General features: G+C 36.0%; 1 protein-coding gene across 1 annotated transcript in view; it reads right to left on the minus strand.

Annotated features, from left to right (window-relative positions):
- B4GALT6 (beta-1,4-galactosyltransferase 6) overlaps nucleotides 1–20030 on the minus strand; it is a 92158-nt gene that overhangs the window by 56373 nt on the left and 15755 nt on the right. The window contains exons 2-3 of the mRNA XM_072604478.1: nucleotides 14516–14632; nucleotides 1145–1258 (exon numbers count right to left, since the gene is read on the minus strand). Coding sequence (XP_072460579.1) covers nucleotides 1145–1258; nucleotides 14516–14632 — 231 coding nt within the window. The remainder of the gene's footprint in view (nucleotides 1–1144; nucleotides 1259–14515; nucleotides 14633–20030) is intronic.

Below are 20030 nucleotides of genomic sequence, written 5' to 3' on the forward strand. Positions count from 1 at the left end.
ATAGATAAAAAAATAAAAGTACTCAAGCTACTTTTTCTATCAAGGGCCAATGAGGAGGCCAATAATGTAAGCTAGGTTAAGAGGCCTATCAGTGTTTTTACAATAAGTATTTAAGAAACAGCATCTATATATATATATTTTGATACAGCCCTACAGATGGAAAATGAGAGGGACTAAAATTGAATAGAAGGAAAGGAGTGGGGTCAATTACACTTAGGAAAACAAATGGTGTTTTAACAATTCAAAATTGATCCTTTGCATAAAAATTCATCTTTTCACCAATAATATTCTCCTAGCAATTCTATACAGTTGAGAATCTCAGAACATCATAATCTGTAGTTTAGCTGGGTGATGAGGTAAATGGAGCCCTGCATTTAGAGGCAGGAAGACCTGAATTCAAATCCCACCTCAGTTACTTACTTAGCTCTGTGACCCCGGGGTAAGTCCCTTAACATTTCTCAGCCTCAGTTTCCTCATCTGTAAAAATGTATGCAAAAATAGCACCTACCTCATAGAGATGTGTGTAAAGGGATTTGTGAATCTTAAAGCACCATGGTAAAGCTAGCTATCATCATCATCACCATCAATCTCAGTAATAAAATTACTGGTAGGCTGGTTGGTCCCAAGGGCAATGAGGAGACGCATGGTGGGCACAAATAATTTGCAGCACATTTTCAATAATGACCTATGTTTAAGAAGTATCATAAGGGATATGACTGAGAGAATATAGGAACAAAATAGGCTAGCTTTAATGGAGCCCATGAAATGTAAAAGAAGAAAAAGCACTTAGAAAACCTCAATGCAGTACAAAAGAAAGAGCACAGAATTTGGAGTAATAGGATCTGGGGTCAAATTCCAGTTCTGCCACTTATTACCCATGAGACCTTGGTCAAGTCACTTAACCTGACTTTGTCTCAGTTTCCTACTCTATAAAATGAAAGGATCTCAACTGGTCCCTTCTAAAGTCTTCATGACAGATCTATGGAAGAACATGGACAAGAATTATAGAGAATGTAAAGGCATGAATGGGTTGCAATTTTCAGTGATGGAGGAAATTCCCACATCAATGAGCTGATGGCGCCATTGTAGTATGAATTGCAGCACAAATAAACATTTCATTGAATTAATATTAGGTTTCACTTACTCATGTAAGGCAGCTTTTCTGGGCATGGATGGTAAGGAGAATATGTGAAGTTTTCTGGAAGATACACAGTTGTTTGAGCAAGATAATCACTTGAATTATTGCCTTCAGGGTAATCTTTGAGGAAAAAAAAGAAAAATTAGAGTTTTCTCTCTCCAGCAAAATAGTTGAAGCTTTTATTCTCAGTTTTTCAGCATATATATTATTATCAATGTGGGGAAAACTACAATACACAGAATTAGCAGTAGCAATCCTCATTAATTACGTACAAAGCTAGAAATAAGGAGATGTAGCCATGGCTCCTCTCCTTAGGATCACAAATTTACAGCTTGAAGGGAACTTAAAAACCAATCCAACTCCCTCATTTTACTGATAAGGAAACTGATGCTGAAAAGCAGTTGACTGACTTGCCTCAAGTGTCTGAATCAGGATTTGAACTCAGGACTTCTTGAGTACAAGTCACACCTATTATCTAATTGACTTTACAAAGTGCACTGAAAAGGAACTCTAGATAGAGGTTTAGGAAGAAACATGTTCATTTTCATAAGAACATTTTTAACCTATCTTATAAATGTAAATTTTAGCTTTAGGTATTCTAAAGTATGGCCAACCAGGGACCAACCACTGGTTCCCATACTTACTTTGGAAGGATACATGCAATTCTACAAGAGGTTTGGAGATATAGCAGGCGCTCCACTTAACTGTCAAATCATGTCAAGTTATTTATTGCCCCATACAAGTACAAAGGAATGTTCCCATACCCACAAGTCTTCATCCATATATGATCTATAGGATCATCCAAGTTTCCTTAGTATAAAAATGGGAACCACATTATGAGTGGCCTCATACAGTACAGAGTCTTGAGGATTAAAATTAATATCACTATCACTATTTAGAAATATTAACTTCTCCATTACTCTCACCAACTCAAGCTTTTTAATATATCATTCTAACGCATCACATTAATTAGTACAATTCTGAATCCTCTGAGCTTAATGACCAGTTGTCACTCAAAATGTTCTCATACAATTCAATCCACCCTGTACTCCCTTTTCTCTTTCCTCTTTTCTCTTCCCTTCTTTGTCCTCTTTCTTCCTGCTTAATGGGAAGCTATTTATTTATTTAACCACACTGGTTTTTATGTTTTTTCAGAGGAAGTTTTGAAAATGTTCCATACAACTGTTCTCACCTATTTATACCAATTTCTTCCCCATCTCTACTCATAATTCCAAATTTGGAACCTCTAACCCTCACACTTTGACAAGGTTCCCCTTCTATGCAAGTGACTAGTTTCCCTCAGTCTTGCACTGACATATCTGTGATCTGATCATTTCAAACAAAACAAAAGACAAAAATTACTTCTTAAGAAGATCAAATGAGAGGCCTGTATACAGAACAGAGAATTTACACTGGAATCAAAATCTGGGTTCAAATCTTGCTCTAAAATACTCTGGCTATGGTAAGAGGGAATTCCTGGGCAAGACACCTAACCTCTCATTTAAATAGGACATTCTATCTAAGACAATAAATTTTAGACCAGGTGCCAATTATCATTGGTGGAGGAGGTTTCCTTACAGGAATTTTCTTATATCAATTAACTTCAAATCCAGTAAATAAAACATATACATGTATGTGTATATATACATATTTTATATATAAACTGATAGACAGACAGAAAGGCAGAGCTCCATGCATAACTATAAAATTAGATTTGAGGAGGAAATTATATCAGAGATGTAATTTATTATCTTTCCACTACATCACATTTCCCACTTTAATTTTTTAAAATCTTTCAAATTGCCAACATATAAAATAGTAAAATTAGCTATTACATTAATAGTACTTTTTAATACCATCTGTAGTAAAAGTTATATTATCTGATACCTTTGTAGATGAAATATTAAAAATCTTTTCATAATCTTTTTTCTACTAGTTGTGTAAAGAATATGCTTACACAAAGAAACATTATTTTGAATCAGATTTATGTATTCCTTTTACTTTTTTAGCCATGTGTATCTACCTACCATTAGTATGTACAGCAATCCCAAGGTCCTTTAACTACAATAACATCTGCTATGACATGCCTATTTGATAAAATTGCAACTCAACCAATTTTCTATCGTCATAGATAGTCTTAATGGAATTTATGTGGGTCACTGAACAAGCTAAATTAAAAACCATCATAAAGGGAAAAAAATCAGAATTTATATGTTAATGAGTCTTTAAAGTTCATCTACTCCACTTCCTAATTGGGGAATGTAAGTATGAATCTTCTCCTTTCACCTCTACTTACAAGTTATGATCAGTTAAAATGGATTGTAAGAGTATTTTCTTATACATTTCACATGAAAATTTAGTCAGATATTTAAAAATGAAAAGCCTTTATAGTCACAGAAAAGTATGACTAGGGCCAATTTTATAAATTTATACATGAAAATAGAAATGCTAATTAAAAGACTATTCTAAATAATGTATAAGCAGTCTGAAAATGACATCGCAGAATCATGTAACTTCAAAGTTAACCATTTCATCTAAGCCACATTTGAAAAAAGAGCTCCCACTATAACATACTTAACAAGTGGTCATGCAGCTTTTACCTAAACTCCTCCACGGAGAAGGATCCACTACCTCCCTGAGGCAGCTCATTGCTTTTGGGACAGCTAGAATTGTTAGGCAGTTTATCCTTACTTTAAGCCTAACTTGGTGTCTTTGTCCATCCATGGTTTCTAATTCTGCTTTCTTGAGCCCACATGATCCAGGTGGGTGTCATCCTTATATGAACGTGGATATTTGATATTTTCTAAAAATGCATGTTATATAACATAGCTATTTATATAGGTGTAAGAAAAGTAAGGTATTCATTCAGATTCAACAACTCAGAATTATCCAATGGAGTATACTCATTAAAAATAAAATCCACATTAATACCTAAGTGTTCAATAGAGAAGTGAGACAGAGAATTATATTCAGTATTGTACTTAAAGGTACTTCTGAATGTAGTTTTTTCCAATTTTTGGAAGAGATGGAAATTGCTAAATTATTACAGTATTATATTTAAACGGCTCTAAAATCCCTTGGATTCCCCACTCCTGGTGGTAAACTGATGAGGTTCACTGTACTGTGGCTATTATATTATTATATTATAGCTGGAAAGTAATCTGGTAATCAAGATTAAAAAAGCAAATTGTTCCATCATAACTTTTTCAGATAATAAGCAAAATCAGACCCTGTCCAAATTTCCATTCGATTCTATTCAACACATATTAAGCATCATCTGAGAGAAGAATAGGCATTAGATATGGGAGCCATCTCTAGTCATCCCAATCTATATCTTGCCACTGAGCCCATATGGCTCCAGAGGAGAAAGTGAGGCTGGCCACTTTGCATTTCGAGAATGAAGGCCAGACAACAACCTGTGAGAAGTATGAGCTACCCCACTGGAAACCCAACTAGCCAATTCCAGTTGGGCAACATAGCTTCTCCTCTCCTCTCCTCCATCCACATAGGGTATAATACCCTTACCTGCAGGTACTCTGCCCAAAGGAATGTAAATTTTTGATCGCTGAAACCTCACAAGATATCTTGGCATTTATGAGCTAGATTTCTTTCTTAAACACAAATCACTCTGGCTCTCATTGACTGGCCAACAATTCATCCTAGCCCATCTGGTCATTATTTCGGCCTTGATGGCTCAGAGTAAAATAGCAACTGTTTCTGTTTTGGCCAAGAACCCTGAGGGAGGTCTTTCCCTCCCGGATTAATTTTTTTTACTAGGTAGAAGAGGCTCTTCTTTGCCTCATTTCTCATCTACCCTTAATCATTGAATGGGCATTGCCTCAGTCAAACTGAGATCTGGGAAAGATCTAAGCTTAAAATGGCCAAGGTCTCCACTGCACACAGGGCCATCTCCAGTTGTCCTGATCTACATCTTGCCCCTGGGTCCAGATGGCTCTGGAGGAGAAAGTGAGGCAGATGACTTTGCACAGCCCTGCCTCACTTAAATCTAATTCACTTGTAAGTCATGGCATCACCTCCCTGATGTCATGGTCCTCTTTGAAAATGAAAGACAAACAAAAACAAGAATTAGACATAATAGACACATTTCAGATAAAATGTAATCCCTGCCTAGGAATTACCATCTAGAAGTAAGGCATATGGCACAGACAAAAACCACAATACAAAATAATATATGTGCCTAAAAAGGTACGAAGAACTGGGAAGAGGGAAGAATAAGAAATCCTTAAGAACTGAGGGAATCAGGGAGGCTATCTGGAAGAAGCAGCATTCAAATATTAAAGGACACATAGAAATTCAACCTGTAAGAAGATAAAATATAGGCAAAGGACATTCTAGGCATGTGGAACATGATAAAAAATGGCAGGCAGAAAGAAACAGGACATGTAAGGTAGATGGTGAAGAGCCCAGTTTGACTAGGGCAAATAGTATGAAGAGGATGTTATAAGATAAAGATGAAAAGGTAGGGTAATGTCAGATTATATAGTGTCTTGAAGTCTGGAAGCTATGTGAAAGATGAGCTAGCAGAAGGAAGGGAGTGAAGGGGGACAGATCCACATTGCATGATTTGGAGCTAGAAGACATCATCTGGTTCAACAGCCTCATTTTAGAGATGAGGTAACTGCAGTCCATAGAGGTTCAGTGGTTTGACCAAGGTCACTCAGGTGGTTAAGTAGTAGAGCTAGGATATGAACCTCCATCCTCCAATGAAAAAGCCTAAAGATGGATGAGAAATCATTTGTTGTAGAAATGGTCTCCAGGGAGTGTAAGGAAGAATTACATGACAGAAACTGCCCATAGTTAAAGATTAATAGGTTGGGGATAAGAGAATATCTAGGAATAAAGAATTCTAGATAGCAGCTAGGAAATTAATAAAGGTGCAGACCATGAGATCAAGAAGATACGGAAGGAGGTGAAAGGAGGGTGGGGCTGATGGATCAGGAAAACAGGGAGTCCCTCAGGTGGCTCAAGATCAAGATGAGCAAAAAGACATTTAGACAAAAGATCCGTGTGGATAAACTTATAGAAAATTTATACAAAAAACCAAAACTGGGCAAAAGACTTATTATTGGTCAGATGTGCTTGGGAAAACTAGTTAGCAATGTGGAAGAAAGTGGAATTGGACCCACATTCCCTATCATATACCTCAATGAATTTAAGCTTTATGTTAGATTTGAACGTAAAAAAATAAGCTATTAAAATGAAAGACAATGGAATAATAGACCAAGAAACATTTATTTAAAACCTACATTGGTTTCAGCATCATGTATACAGACAAAAATGCTAAGAGAGGCAGGTGGGGGACAAGGAGGACAGGACAGAACAGGGACAGTTTGTCACAATCTACCAAGGAGACAACAGGTTCACATTTAATTATGTGCAAAAAAAAACAAGGTGTTATTTAGTGCCATACCAATTAAACTATCAGACAATTATTTTCTAGAGCTGGATAAAATAATATCAAAATTCATTTGGAAAAACAAAAGGTCCAGAATATCAAAGGGACTAATGAAAAGAAATGCTTGGGAAGGTGGCCTAGCGCTACTAGACCTCAAATTGTACTATAAAGCAGCAGTTATCAAAACCACTTGGTACTGGCTAAGAAACAGAGAGGTAGACAAGTGGAATAGACTTGGCACTCAAGACGCAATAGGCAAGGAATATAGCAACCTTCTGTTTGATAAACCCAAGGACCCCAGCTTCTGGGATAAGAACTCACTGTTTGACAAAAATTGCTGGGAAAACTGGATAACAGTGTGGCGGAAATTAGGCATAGACCCATACCTGACACCACACACAAGAATAAAGTCCAAATGGGTACATGATTTAGGTATAAAGATTGATACCATGAATAAACTGGAGAAGCAAGGAATAGTGTATTTATCAGATTTATGGAGAAGGGAAGAATTTTTTACTAAAGAAGAGATAGAAAGCATTATGAAATGCAAAATGGATAATTTTGATTACATTAAACTGAGAAGTTTTTGCACAACCAAACCCAATGCAACCAAAATCTGGAGGGATGTAGTAAACTGGGAAAGAATTTTTACAGCTAAGCTCGGGGATAAAGGCCTCATTTCTAGAATATATAGAGAACTGACCCAAATGTATAATCATACAAGTCATTCCCCAATTGATAAATGGTCAAAGGATATGAACAGGCAATTTTCGGAAGAAGAAATTAAAGATATCTATAATCATATGAAAAAATGCTCTAAATCACTGTTGATTAGAGAGATGCAAATCAAAACAACTCTGAGGTACCACATCACACCTATAAGATTGGCAAACATGACAGAACAAGAAAATGACAAATGCTGAAGAGGATGTGGGAGAGTTGGAACACTAATTCATTGTTGGTGGAGCTGCGAGCTCATCCAACCATTCTGGAGAGCAATTTGGAACTATGCCCAAAGGGCTACAAAAATGTGCATACCCTTTGACCCAGCAATATCGCTACTAGGACTGTATCCCCAAGAGATCATAAAAATGGGAAAGGGTCCCACATGTACAAAAATATTTATAGCAGCACTCTTTGTAGTTGCCAAAAACTGGAAGTCAAGGGGATGTCCATCAGTTGGGGAATGGCTGAATAAATTATGGTATATGAATGTAATGGAGTACTATTGTGCCATAAGAAATGATGAACAAGAAGACTTCAGAGAGGCCTGGAGGGACTTATATGACCTGATGCTGAGTGAAAGGAGCAGAACCAGGAGAACTTTGCACACAGCAACGACCACAGTGTGCGAGAGTTTTTTCTGGTAGACCTGGAATTCTGTAATAACGCAAGAACTTCTTAAAAAAAAAAAATAATAAAATCCCAATGGTGGTTCTCTAAGGCAAAATGCCTTCCACACTCAGAGAAAGAAATATGGAAGTCATTCGCAGAATGTAGCAGATCATGTTTGTGTATGTGTATGTGTTTGTGTATCATGTTTTGATTTGTTATATGATTTCTTCCATTTATTTTAGTCCAACGACATAGCATGACTATAGTGAAAATGTACTCAATAGGAAAGTATATGTAGAACCTATACAGAACTGTATGCAGTCGTGGGGAGGGAGGCGGGTAGTGGGGGGTAGGTGTGGGGGGGGATAAAATCTCAATTGTATAGCAGTGATTGTTAAACATTAAAAAATAATTAAAAAAAAATAAGGTGGTTTGTGCAGAAATCATTAGCTGCTGCGAGTAGAGAAGAAAATACCTCATAAAGAAGGTAATAACTTGAGTGAGGGATTCTAAGAGGCAGAAGGGAGGAAGATATAAACTCCAGGCATGGGGAATAAGCTGTGCAAAGGCAGAAAGACAGATGATACGTGAGGAACAACATAAAAGCCAGTGTGTATGAAAGGAGCGATGAGTGAAAAGTTTAACAGAGTAGTTGGTGGGAAGGCTGTGAAGACACTGAAATGACAAACAGGAGTCAAGATTCTAGAGGTAATGAGGAGTAGCTGGTGTTTATTGAGCAGGGAGAGGGAGACAGGTTGACAGGCAGAACTGTACTTTAGGAAAATCAATTTGGAAGCTATATGAGGGACAGTCAAGATTGGGAGCCCAATCCTGTGGCACTTCTCCCATTTTCCATCTCTAGCAGAGAATCAATCACATCCACCAGACCTTTTAACCTTAGGATACAGCTCATCTGAGCCTGAGAACATTAGTAAGAGCTAAGTTCTCTCTTATTTTCTCCCTACTCATCATACTGATCAGCTCCCTATTACCCATTTTTTGGTCTATTTTCTAATCTGAAGCTTATTCTCCTCAGGAGAGAAAAACTAAAGCAAATTAAGAGTTGGGCAGCTCTGTCTTCTCTCCACCATGCATTGCCAACACCCTCTCTGCCCCGACCAAGCAGGGGCTCACTCCTTTCTTAAACCTCCTCTTTTCTGCAATATTACTTTAAAAAAAAAGAAAAACCTATATGTCATTCTTAGTTTTCTCCAGCAGTCTCAGCTCTAAGTTTTAGTTCTGCTAACAAATGTTTTTATAAGTTCATGCCAAACCCTTGTATCCCTTGTTACTGTCACTCTTCACCATCCCCTTCATTTCTACTTCACCAACCAGCTCCTTGTTGGAGAGAAGTGATTTCCATCACAGTGAATTCCATTAGTGTTTTTCCATACTTTGAAGGAAAAAAAAATGTTAGATTGTAATATCTTTGAGAACAGGACTTATGTCACATCTGTCTTTTTACTCCTAGTACCTATAAAATATTTTTTGGATTGAAATTAAAGAAGAGATATGTACTGATTACAAGGTGACATAATCAAAAGAAGAGCTGACAGAATAAACAAAAATCAAGGATCAAATTCTGTTTCAATACATGCTGCTATGCTAGCAGGAGTACAGTCCTGACTTGGAGTCAGGAGGAGCCAAGTTTGAACCCTACCTCAGACATTTACTAGATGATCAAGTCACTTAAGTGCTCTGTGCCTTGGTTTCCTCATATGTAAAATGGGGATAGTAATAGCACCTCCCTCACAGGGGTGGTGTGAGGTTCAAATGAGATAATGTATGGAAACCTTAAAGCACTACGTAAATGCTAGCGTTGGCGGTAATGATGACGACGATGATGATGTTACTCTCTATGGACCTCAATGCCATCTTTCAAGAGAGACTGTAACCAGTATCTGGGGAGGAGTACCCCGCTAATGAAATTACATATCTTTGAAGTTAAATTAAGTACACTGGGAATGTTCAGACTTATTCATTAATGCATTTTTCCCTTTTGAGTTCCAGCATCCACTGGCAATAAGACAAAAATAATATGGGAAATTCAGTAGACTTAGAACTTGGTACAGTGCAAAGAGCACTGGTCTAGGGGTCAAAAACTTGGGTTTGAATCTTGGTTCAATCATTAACTTGTCGTGTGACCTTGGGTAGGTCACTTTAAAACCCTAGGGTTTTCCTCATTGTAAAATAAGGTGGGAAAGAGGGAAAGTTAGACCCTTTCCAATTCTAATACTGCATGGTTACACATACGCCATAAACAAAAACCTTACAGCTCTATGAGTAACCTATTCCATTTTTAAAAGCACAACAGCATATAGTGGTGCACAGAGAACTACCCTCCTTATTTTCAGTTGCCCTTGAGTGGTCCAAGAGAGTTTCATTCTATGATTATCCAAGTAAGAAAATATCAGAATGATTTTAAGAATCTAAAATACACAGGAGAGTATCAAAACAACAGAGTATTTTATTTTTAATTAATTATTATTTTATTAATCCCAACACCTCTTATAAATTATGCTATTCCATATTCTATAGCCTACATAGCATCCAAGGGCTGAACTACAAAAATTATTTCAAGATTTAAATGATTCCAGCTCCTTAGAGTAACCTCACACTATTCCAGAGGACACAGAGAAGATGCTATGCTGTCTGTTCTTTATAACAGATACCTTCCCCCACCATTTATTTACATTTTCTCCCTAAAAGACTTCTTAGTAAACTCTCCATCACTTAACTGCCCGCCAGCCCGTCAAGTAGCCTCCCTTACCAATGAATGAGACAAAGGCAATTAACTGCCTAAGCTTCTAGAGAGACAACACCTAGTAAATTCATAAAAACACTACTCTCTCAAGAGAATAAAGAAAGGAGTGTGGTAAGTAAGGGTGTATCTATCAGAATCACCACCATCATGGCAGGTGATGTTTTCAAAAGGTTATATGCAATGGGCTATTCAAGACTGAGCCCATTAATCAAGAAATATTTATTAAATGTCTTCTATGTGCCAGGCACTGTGCTAAGAGCTGGAAATACAAAAAGGGTTTGTAAAAGGCAGCCCCAGCACTCAAGGATCTTACAGTCTAATTGATGAAATAACAAAACCAATCAACAGACATTTATTAAGCAACTCATGTTCCAGGTACTGTGCTAAGTGCTGGAGACACAAAAAGAGGCAAGAGACAGTCCTTTCTCTCAAACAGCTAACAATCTAATGGAGCAGACAGCACGTGAACAAATATATACTTAGCACGGTATACACAGCAACAGCTAGAAATGAAGGCATGATTTCACTCAATAAGTAAATGAAAGCAATAACCTATTATTCCTCCTCTCTTGGCAGCTACAATGACCAAGAATAAAAATAATTTTATAGTTATTTCATTCTACTGTCCTCCATACATTATCACCTAATGGAGAAGGAGATGAGAAAAGAGATTTTTCAGTTTGTTTCTAAGTTTCTGTTTTCCCCTGGAAGAAAATCAGTACAGCATAATAGAAAAAACACTAGACGTGGAGACCATTCATTGAGATCCAGTAACCACCAGTCTCTACCTGCATAACTTTAAACAATTCCAGGTGCAGAAACTGTCCGTTAACAAATATAGTTTTCATGATTCTACAGACACAGAGAATGTTTGCCTTAACAGCTCTGAATATCTAACTTTGGTCATCAGAATTATAAGTTTCTTGGAGCCAAAGACTTTTTAGTTTTGTTGTCCATATTAAGAAATGCTTAGCAGAGTACCTAGCACATTGTAGGAGCTTAAAAATGCTTGCTGAATTTAATTGGTTATAGTACAAACAATAGTCAGAAATATTAAATTTTCCAGCAAAATTAAATCAGTGTTTAATGACCAAAGAGATCGTTTTTTCTTGACATTAGAAATCCAATGCTTAAGAACTGGGAAATAATCTTGATTTCAAATATGCTTATATGTATATGCACATGTAAATTATATTCTATATTCCATTTTCCATGGAAACACATGTTTTTCCAATAGGCAGAAACAGGCTTTCTCCAACTAGCTCCCTGTAAGCCATTTCTTCTCAGGAATGGTTTAAATGCCATGCTAAACTTTTTTTCAAGTCTAATTAAAGATGGATATTTATTGCATGAAATTTTATCTTTTTGCTATTATACATTTGTCTTTGATTACTTGTTGGGGGTAATGTTTTTTAAAGGACTTCAGAGGGGAGAGAGGTAGTGAGAAAAACTGGTTAGGAAGCCTAACAATTGATTGCTTGCCTCTAAATATAGGATTAAAAAACCTAAACTTGCCAGATTGAACACAGATTTGAGTTTTGCTTTTTTTCAAATACAATTTTAAATAAAAAATTATGTATGCTAAAAATAAAAATAGCTCCACGGTATATTTTCTCAGTATCACATATAAGAACAAAAACATGTAGGGAAAATTCAGGTTTGTTACTCTGAACTAAAACTGACACTGTGTATACCTGTTCCTCACTCACCTAATCGTCAACTTACAACAGACCTTTTCCATTCTAGACAAAAAGCTATTTCCACCTTCACCCCAACCAGACCACAAAATAAGAGATCATTTTATTCTTGAATTTTATTGTGGGAGAAGTATTCTCCTGTAATTTTCTAATTTTCTCTAAGCTTTATTAAATTACCATAAGGAGAAACAAAAAAAGTCTTTTCTAAAGTGGTATTAAATTTAGGCCTACATTTGTCAGACAGACCTACAGGAACATAAAAGAAAAACTACTGAGAATATATTTACCTAAACAAATACTCCCTACCAAGATTTACTACAAACACTTTCCCTCCTACCAGCAGTCCTTTGCTCCAGGAATTTAAGTGGGAAAAAAATCAAAATTCTACTCCCCTTCCCAATAGAGTAAAGACATAATGGCAAACACTTAGCTTGCTTTTAATAAAACTTCGACTATCTCAACAAATTCACAACAGCAAGTCAACAATCCATAGTCATTTACTGATTCATAAATTCATTCAACAAATATTTACTGGGCCTGTACTACTGATCAGTAACACTGACAAAGTAAAATGAATTACAGGACACATGGATGATTTACTTCCCATTTAGACAAGGCTCTTTTGTTCTTTTACCAATAAGCTGTTCTCTTCAGTGGGCCCTGACTTACACAACAGATTTAGATTCTCTAAATAGTGCTCATTTATATAAATATGATAATAACCCAAATGTGTTTAATGGATGTTTTCCTCCCAATTATGTGAATTCTTTCCTCCTAAGAACAGCTGGGAATTTTAAGCTCTTCTGTTTGTTGAATAGTAATGAACACAATACATAAAATGCTTACAAGCTTAACAACTAATCTTCACTCAACATTAAGAAACCTTTAATAGGCATTAAAGAGAATTCTGAACTCATCATTTCTCTAAAAATAAAAAATAATACTTTAGGTGCAACTGAGAAAATGATCACAGAAATTTAAACCACAGTCAGTTAATGTAATTTTTTTCTATAGTATTAAAAAAGGTAAGAAACATTTGAAAATTTAAAGTGTTGCTAATCAGAAAGGTGAAGAAAAGAAATCTTTCTTTTTGGTTTGTGGCATCACAAACTAAATTATAAAAATCATGTCAGTGATAAAAGAATTATATATCATATCATATATCGCCTATACACACGTAAGAAGGCTAAGAGGGGTTTTCAGATATTTGGTTTTATCAATGTGGGGTACTCCCAGCATGGAGATCTCCCTCCCTTATGTAAATTACCAACTTATATGGAACTCAGAATCTCAGAGTCACCTAGGGCATGATAAGGTTTAATGTCTTACCCACAGTCACAAAGCAAATATATGACAGAGGCAAGATTTAAACACACTTCTTCTTGCCTTGTCATAATGCCTCCTATGAAAATTATGATATATATACATATGTTTCTATACGTGTGTATGTGTGTGTGTTTGTGTTTGTATATATGTGTATGTGTGACCTTGCATTAAGATTCAATTGGCTATAGTCTTACATTTTGGGGGGAAAGGTATTAAATAAAATTTAAAGTCCCAAAAAGCAATATGAATTTTTACTCCACAGTTATCAAGTCTATACACAACAAATCCTTAAGATTATCCTTCTATTCAACACTACACAACTTTTAATCTCAGTATATGTTTTCAATAGAAATTCCACTTCTTAGTTTTATAGATTTTATAGATTATAATTATTTATAATTGTAAGTATAAGTTTCCAACTTATACTTAATATCCCTTCATAGAATGAGCATAAGGGAAGCCCAGCAGCCCTTTGAAAATTATCTTTATGTGGATAAACCCTCCTTAAAACTACAGGTAAACTCAAAAATTTATCTACATGATGCCTTTATGCCTTTACTTTATTTTTGTCATAAGAACTAATAGCTTTTGTGCTTGACATCATCACTTTACTAAATTTCATGCAATAAGCTGCATGTCTAAAATGCATATGACACAAAATACCTACCTTAGGAAGGTAAAGGTATTTCAAAAGAAGCCAAGGGTGAATTTAGAGAGGGTATCTTCACCTTTAAAAAGTAGTCATATGGGGGTAAGCTAGTGCTTAATAATTTCAATTCCCACTCTAAAGGAAGAAATCAGATGTAAAGCAAAGCATATTAAGGAGGAAATATTCTTACCTGTACCATTGAGAGTAGCATTTTTATTTGTGTATAGTCTGATCATTTGTCCAATTGTTTTCACATTTTCTTTCAACATTATACCTCGGGCTTGTACCATAAAGAGATAGGTGTTGACTATAAAGAAAAGAAAAACATAAAGTAACATACCATAAACATTTTGCTTAATATAACAATTTCTCTGTTAGGCACAATGGCCTAAACTGATTTATCTAGTTTGATAAACAGAAAACAAAGAAAATAAAACATTTGAGAATTGTTCCCCATATTACTAAAATTACCTACTCACTGTTGCCTTAACATAGTAGTAGTAGGAAGTGTCAGGCTGACAAATGAGTTCTGATTCAATCAATGAAGGATGAAAAAAGTCCATTCTCAATCAACTTCATGACAGCCCAGTCCACACCATTCTTTCTAAGCACACTTGCTCCCTCTAAAACTTTTTTATTAAAATTAAAGCATGAAAAATATTTTCTAACACAATGTGGCAAATTAACATTTTTAAATTCTCATTTCTTCAAATCCTTTAAAAATCTCTTACAATTTATATAGTACTATAAAATTAACCCAATTACTTAACCTAGTATTTTCAGTTTACTATCTCCTTTTTACAGGCACGAAAGTTAAAAGGCTGGGAAGTTGAAGTGATTTGCACAAGATTCACAGAAGTTAAATAACTTAAAACAGCTGATATGGGCAGCCATTGAGAGAGTTAGGATTAAAACACATCCAATGGCGCTGGTTTCCTTCAAAGGTAAGTTGAAGTAACACCAACTAAATGAGTCTTTTCTGGCTCCCCAAAGTACTAACTCCCCTAACCCTATAAAATATTTGGCATATGTTTATATGTGCATATTGTTTTCCTTATATAAGCTCCTTGAGAGTAGAGACCGCTTCCGTTTTGTGTTTGTATCCCCAGCACCCAGAACAATGCCTGGCACGTAGTAGCAGCTTAATAAATGATTTATTTTTGATTGATTGAAATAACCAATGACAGAATAATGACAAAATGGCTAGCTAATGAGAGTCAGCATTTTATATATATATATAATATATATGTGCGTATGTATGGGGAATCTGCGGCTGAGAAAGGTTAAGGGACCTGCTCAGAGGCACGCTGCCAGCAGATGTTTCAGCCAGAATTCACTCAGGCCTTCCTCATTCAAAGTCCACCGCTCTAGCCTCTACTTCATTAAGTTGCAAAAATAGTAACTTGCCCACAACCTGCTTATGTCCTTCCCTTTTCTATGTCTTAAACTGAACTTCTCAAAACCCAAGTGGGAAAGAGAGCGCAACTATGTACAATCTTCTTAAACACAAGCGGGTAGCAGTGAAAGGTGATTAGCAAAGAAACAAAGTTATTATTTCAATTGCCTTCCAGTCCTTCAAAATAGAAACAGAGAATCTGACTTCAATCCAGTTTTACTTCAGGTATGTCCACAACCTTTCTAGAAACCACAACAGTAATTACATTTTATTTATTCATGCAGGATTTCCTGGCCATTCGAGCTTACAGACACATTTTTTGTTTAGCTCTGGTTTTGAGTTGTTTTTTTTTAAGCCATACACTAAAGGAACAATCACAAAGGAAGCTAGAAGATTCTTCAGGGAAACTAAAAATAATTTCTGCTGAAACAAGTGACTTACGTAATACCACACCTAATACATTCAACTTATAGAATATGGGAGAATTGGATTCCTAAAATAAACTAGAAGTGTTTCTACTCTGTTTTCAAAGATCTTTATAGCATTTCAATTAATTGTTCTGCTAAAATCAAGCATGAGCTTCTAACTTTATTCACTTCAGTTTGCATCTGCTGCCCTGCCTGGTTTCAACTATCTGGAACAAGATATGCCTTCCAGGATAAGCTCGTCACTTCTCAATTCACCACCAGGATGCTAATTCAAGCCTTGATTGACACCATCTCCCTCAGCTTCCTCTCCCCTCTGAGTAGAGGGCTGGAGGGTGCAGAGCCAAACTCCTCCCAATGCCTTCCTTTACAGAAAACAGAAGCTGGATGCTCAGCTTGCTCTCTACTTTGTGTCGCCTGCTCTGCTCGACTTCAACTCCAGGAAACAATAACTCTGGCATCTCCCCCTCCCCTTTCCCTTCCTCCTTTTGTATGTTGTCTCCCTCCCTCCCCCCCATCAGACTGTCACCTCCTTGAGGTCAAGGATTGTCTGTCTTTATTACTACATAATAGGCATTTAATAAATGTTTATTGAATTGGATAATAAAACTTCCACAGTGACAAAGTTATTTTGAGTTTGTTAAATATGTGACTGACTTCAAACTCATAAACCCTTTTGAATTCTGAAGGAGAAATATGTGAACTTGAACACAGACACACACACCTTCAAAAATTAAACCATAAAATAACATGTAAGATTGCTGAGGTTTCACCACACACCCAAACTCTTTAAAATGACATAAGTTGAAAATATTAATCTTGACATACTGATATGCTGTTGGTATAACTGTGAATTAGTTCAACTTATACTTTTAATTGTAATTATACTTTTTAAAAGTCACTAAAAACAACTCTGAGGTACCACCTCATACCTATCAGATTGGCTAATATAACAGAAAAGAAAATATTAAAGGTTGGATGGACTGTAGGAAAATTGGGATATTAATATACTGTTAGGAGAGAACAATCTGGAACTACACCCAATGGGCTATTGAACTGCACCTACTCTTTGATCTAGCAATAGCACTACTACTAGGTCTGTATCCAAAGAAGAGACTGTAAAAGGGTAGGGGGAGGACCTAATTAGACAAAGATATTTATAACAACTCTTTTCATAATGACAAAGACTTGGAAATGGAGGAGATGCCCATCAATTGGGGAATGGCTGAACAAGTTGTGGTATATGAATGTAATGGAATATTACTGTGCCATAAAAAAAAATGATAAGCAGATTTCAGAAAAACCTGTAAAGACTTAAATGTGAAAGTGAAGCGAGCAGAACGAGGAGAACATCGTACACAGTAACAGCAATGCTATGCAATGATCAACTGAATGACTAATTCTTGGCAATGCAAAGAGTCAAGTCAATTTCAGAGGACTCGGTGAAAAATGCTATCCACCTTCAGCCTGAATGCAGTTCAAAACATACTATTTTGCACTTTCTGTATTTTTTTCAGGGATTTTTTTTTCCTTTGAGTCTGTCTTCTTTCACAACCATAACTAATATGGTAATACATTTTGCATGATTGAACATATATAACCTATATCAAATTGCTTACTGCCTCAGGGAAGGGGGAGGTGAGAGAGGGAGAGAAAAATGTGACATAGAAATAAAAATAATAAACAATTTCCAAAAGAAAAAGACTTTTAGAACTAGCTAGGGCTTTAAAAATCACTTATTCCAACCCTATCATTTTACATGAGACAAATATTTGGAGATAGTAAGATGAAGAAATTTTTCTTTATGTTACTAAACAAGTTCAAGGTGATGGAGAGATTGTGGCCGAGACACTGAAACTGATGTGTTAAGTGGGAGAGAGGAATTCCAATTCACTGAATCAAGCACAAGATACCTAAGAGATAACTCATGTCAATTAAGATATAAAACAGGGAAACATATATGCCCAAAGGTGCTTATAATAGTCACGGAGGAGATTAGATTCACAATCCAAATGGAAGAGGAATTCTTTCTTGTAGGGAACAATACTCAAATGTTCCCATTTAAGGATAATATTGTGATGACTGCATCAAACCCTAGAATGAGTTTGGCCTAACTATTTACACAACGGGATGAAGGTTTATTATTCAGATGATGTCATACAGCTGGATAGCTAGCCCATTAGTACATAACTCATGGACTGACACCATAGAGAGACAATGAACTGTGAATCGAAAGAAAGAAGAAGGCGGAATGGATTACATTTGATAAATTACAAAGAAATTTCAATGAAGAAAACTACCTGGAAATAAAATCCCATCTATTTTACACAAATATTCTTCCTGCAATGCTATATGACCACAATATCCAAGAAATCAAGATTGTAAGACACCCAAGGGGCTTATTAACAGTAATAAATTATATCCTAGAGATACTATAGAACATATCCAAGCAATCTATCACCAGAAAAAGAGGCAGGAAAAGGATAAAAGGATAATAGATAACAGATGCACTGATATCTAGGTAATGTCAGGAGATCTAGAGGAAGGCTCCTAGTATGGAAAATGGCCTCACTGGTGTGTATTTACAGGAGGATATGGACAAGGGTTGCAAAAGGCACTTTGGGACATAGTATTCATATTTTAAGCTTCTAATCCAATGAAATACTGAAAAGAAAATATGGGAGATTTATATTAAAGCCAGAGGAGCTGGTCTGAAGACAATCCATAAAGAACAAAAAAATACAGATACACACACACATACACACACAAATTTTTTACAAGGAGGGAAATTTTAGGGGTCTTCCCTAGGTTATGAATAGAGAGGCCCAATTAGAGAAAGAAAACAGCACCAACTACTAAATCCATCCCCTATGCGAGTTTTTTAAATACTTAAAAAGAGCTACCATGTTCCTGATAAATCTTGTCCTCACCAGGCAAGACATCACCATTTCTTTCAAATGTGAGACTACTATGTCACAGAAGTAACAAGTCAAAGACCTTATCTAAATTCTTCTGATTCAAAGGAGCAGCTGGGTGGCACACAGGATAGAGTAGCAGGCCTGAAGTCAGAAAGACTCATCTTCCTAAATTCAAATCTGGCCTCAGACATTTACTACTAGCTAAGTAATCCTGGGTAAGTCACATAACCCTATTTGCCTCAGTTTCCTACTCTGTAAAATGAGTTAGAGAAGGAAATGGCAAATCACTCCGGTATCTTTGACAAGAAAACCCCAAATCTGGGTTGAGCTTGGAGACAAATAAACAACCATCTGACTCAAAATCTTTCCAGAACCACAGTGTCAGACAAAGCCTTTAATACATTTGGAAACTTCAAACCATAAAAAAGGAAGCTTGCCCTTCTCAGTCTTATATAGGTGTGTCTTTCAGAATACTATCCTCAGCCCCCACATTTATGTCACACTTTAAAATTTATAAACTGCTTTCTTTGCAATACTTGCAAGACAAACATGGCTATTATCTCTATGATATAAAAGAAAAAACTGAAGCACAGAGCAGTTGATTGACCTCTGAAGGCAGAAACAGTTAGTAAGCATCAAACTAAGGTCTTTTAGTCCAAGATCAGGGCTGTTTTCAAATTCAACATACCAGGAAATGAAGAAAACAGATAATTGTTCAAAAATCAGGCTCTGAGTATTGTAGATTTTACCAAGATTAAATCATCCAAACATAGCAGAAAAATTGCTTAATATCTTGAAACCAGATGATAAATGGAAATGTGGAACTAGATATCAAAATCATGTTTTTTATGCCCCAAGATATCAGAATCAAAAACTGATGAGAACATGTGATCTTGAAATCACCTGTGACAGTGTTTCATAATAGTTCCCAATATTATAATTTTTAGAATGCATGGTAAGATGGTG

This window comes from Notamacropus eugenii, chromosome 4, assembly GCF_028372415.1.
Source record: "Notamacropus eugenii isolate mMacEug1 chromosome 4, mMacEug1.pri_v2, whole genome shotgun sequence".
Lineage (NCBI taxonomy): Eukaryota > Metazoa > Chordata > Mammalia > Diprotodontia > Macropodidae > Notamacropus > Notamacropus eugenii.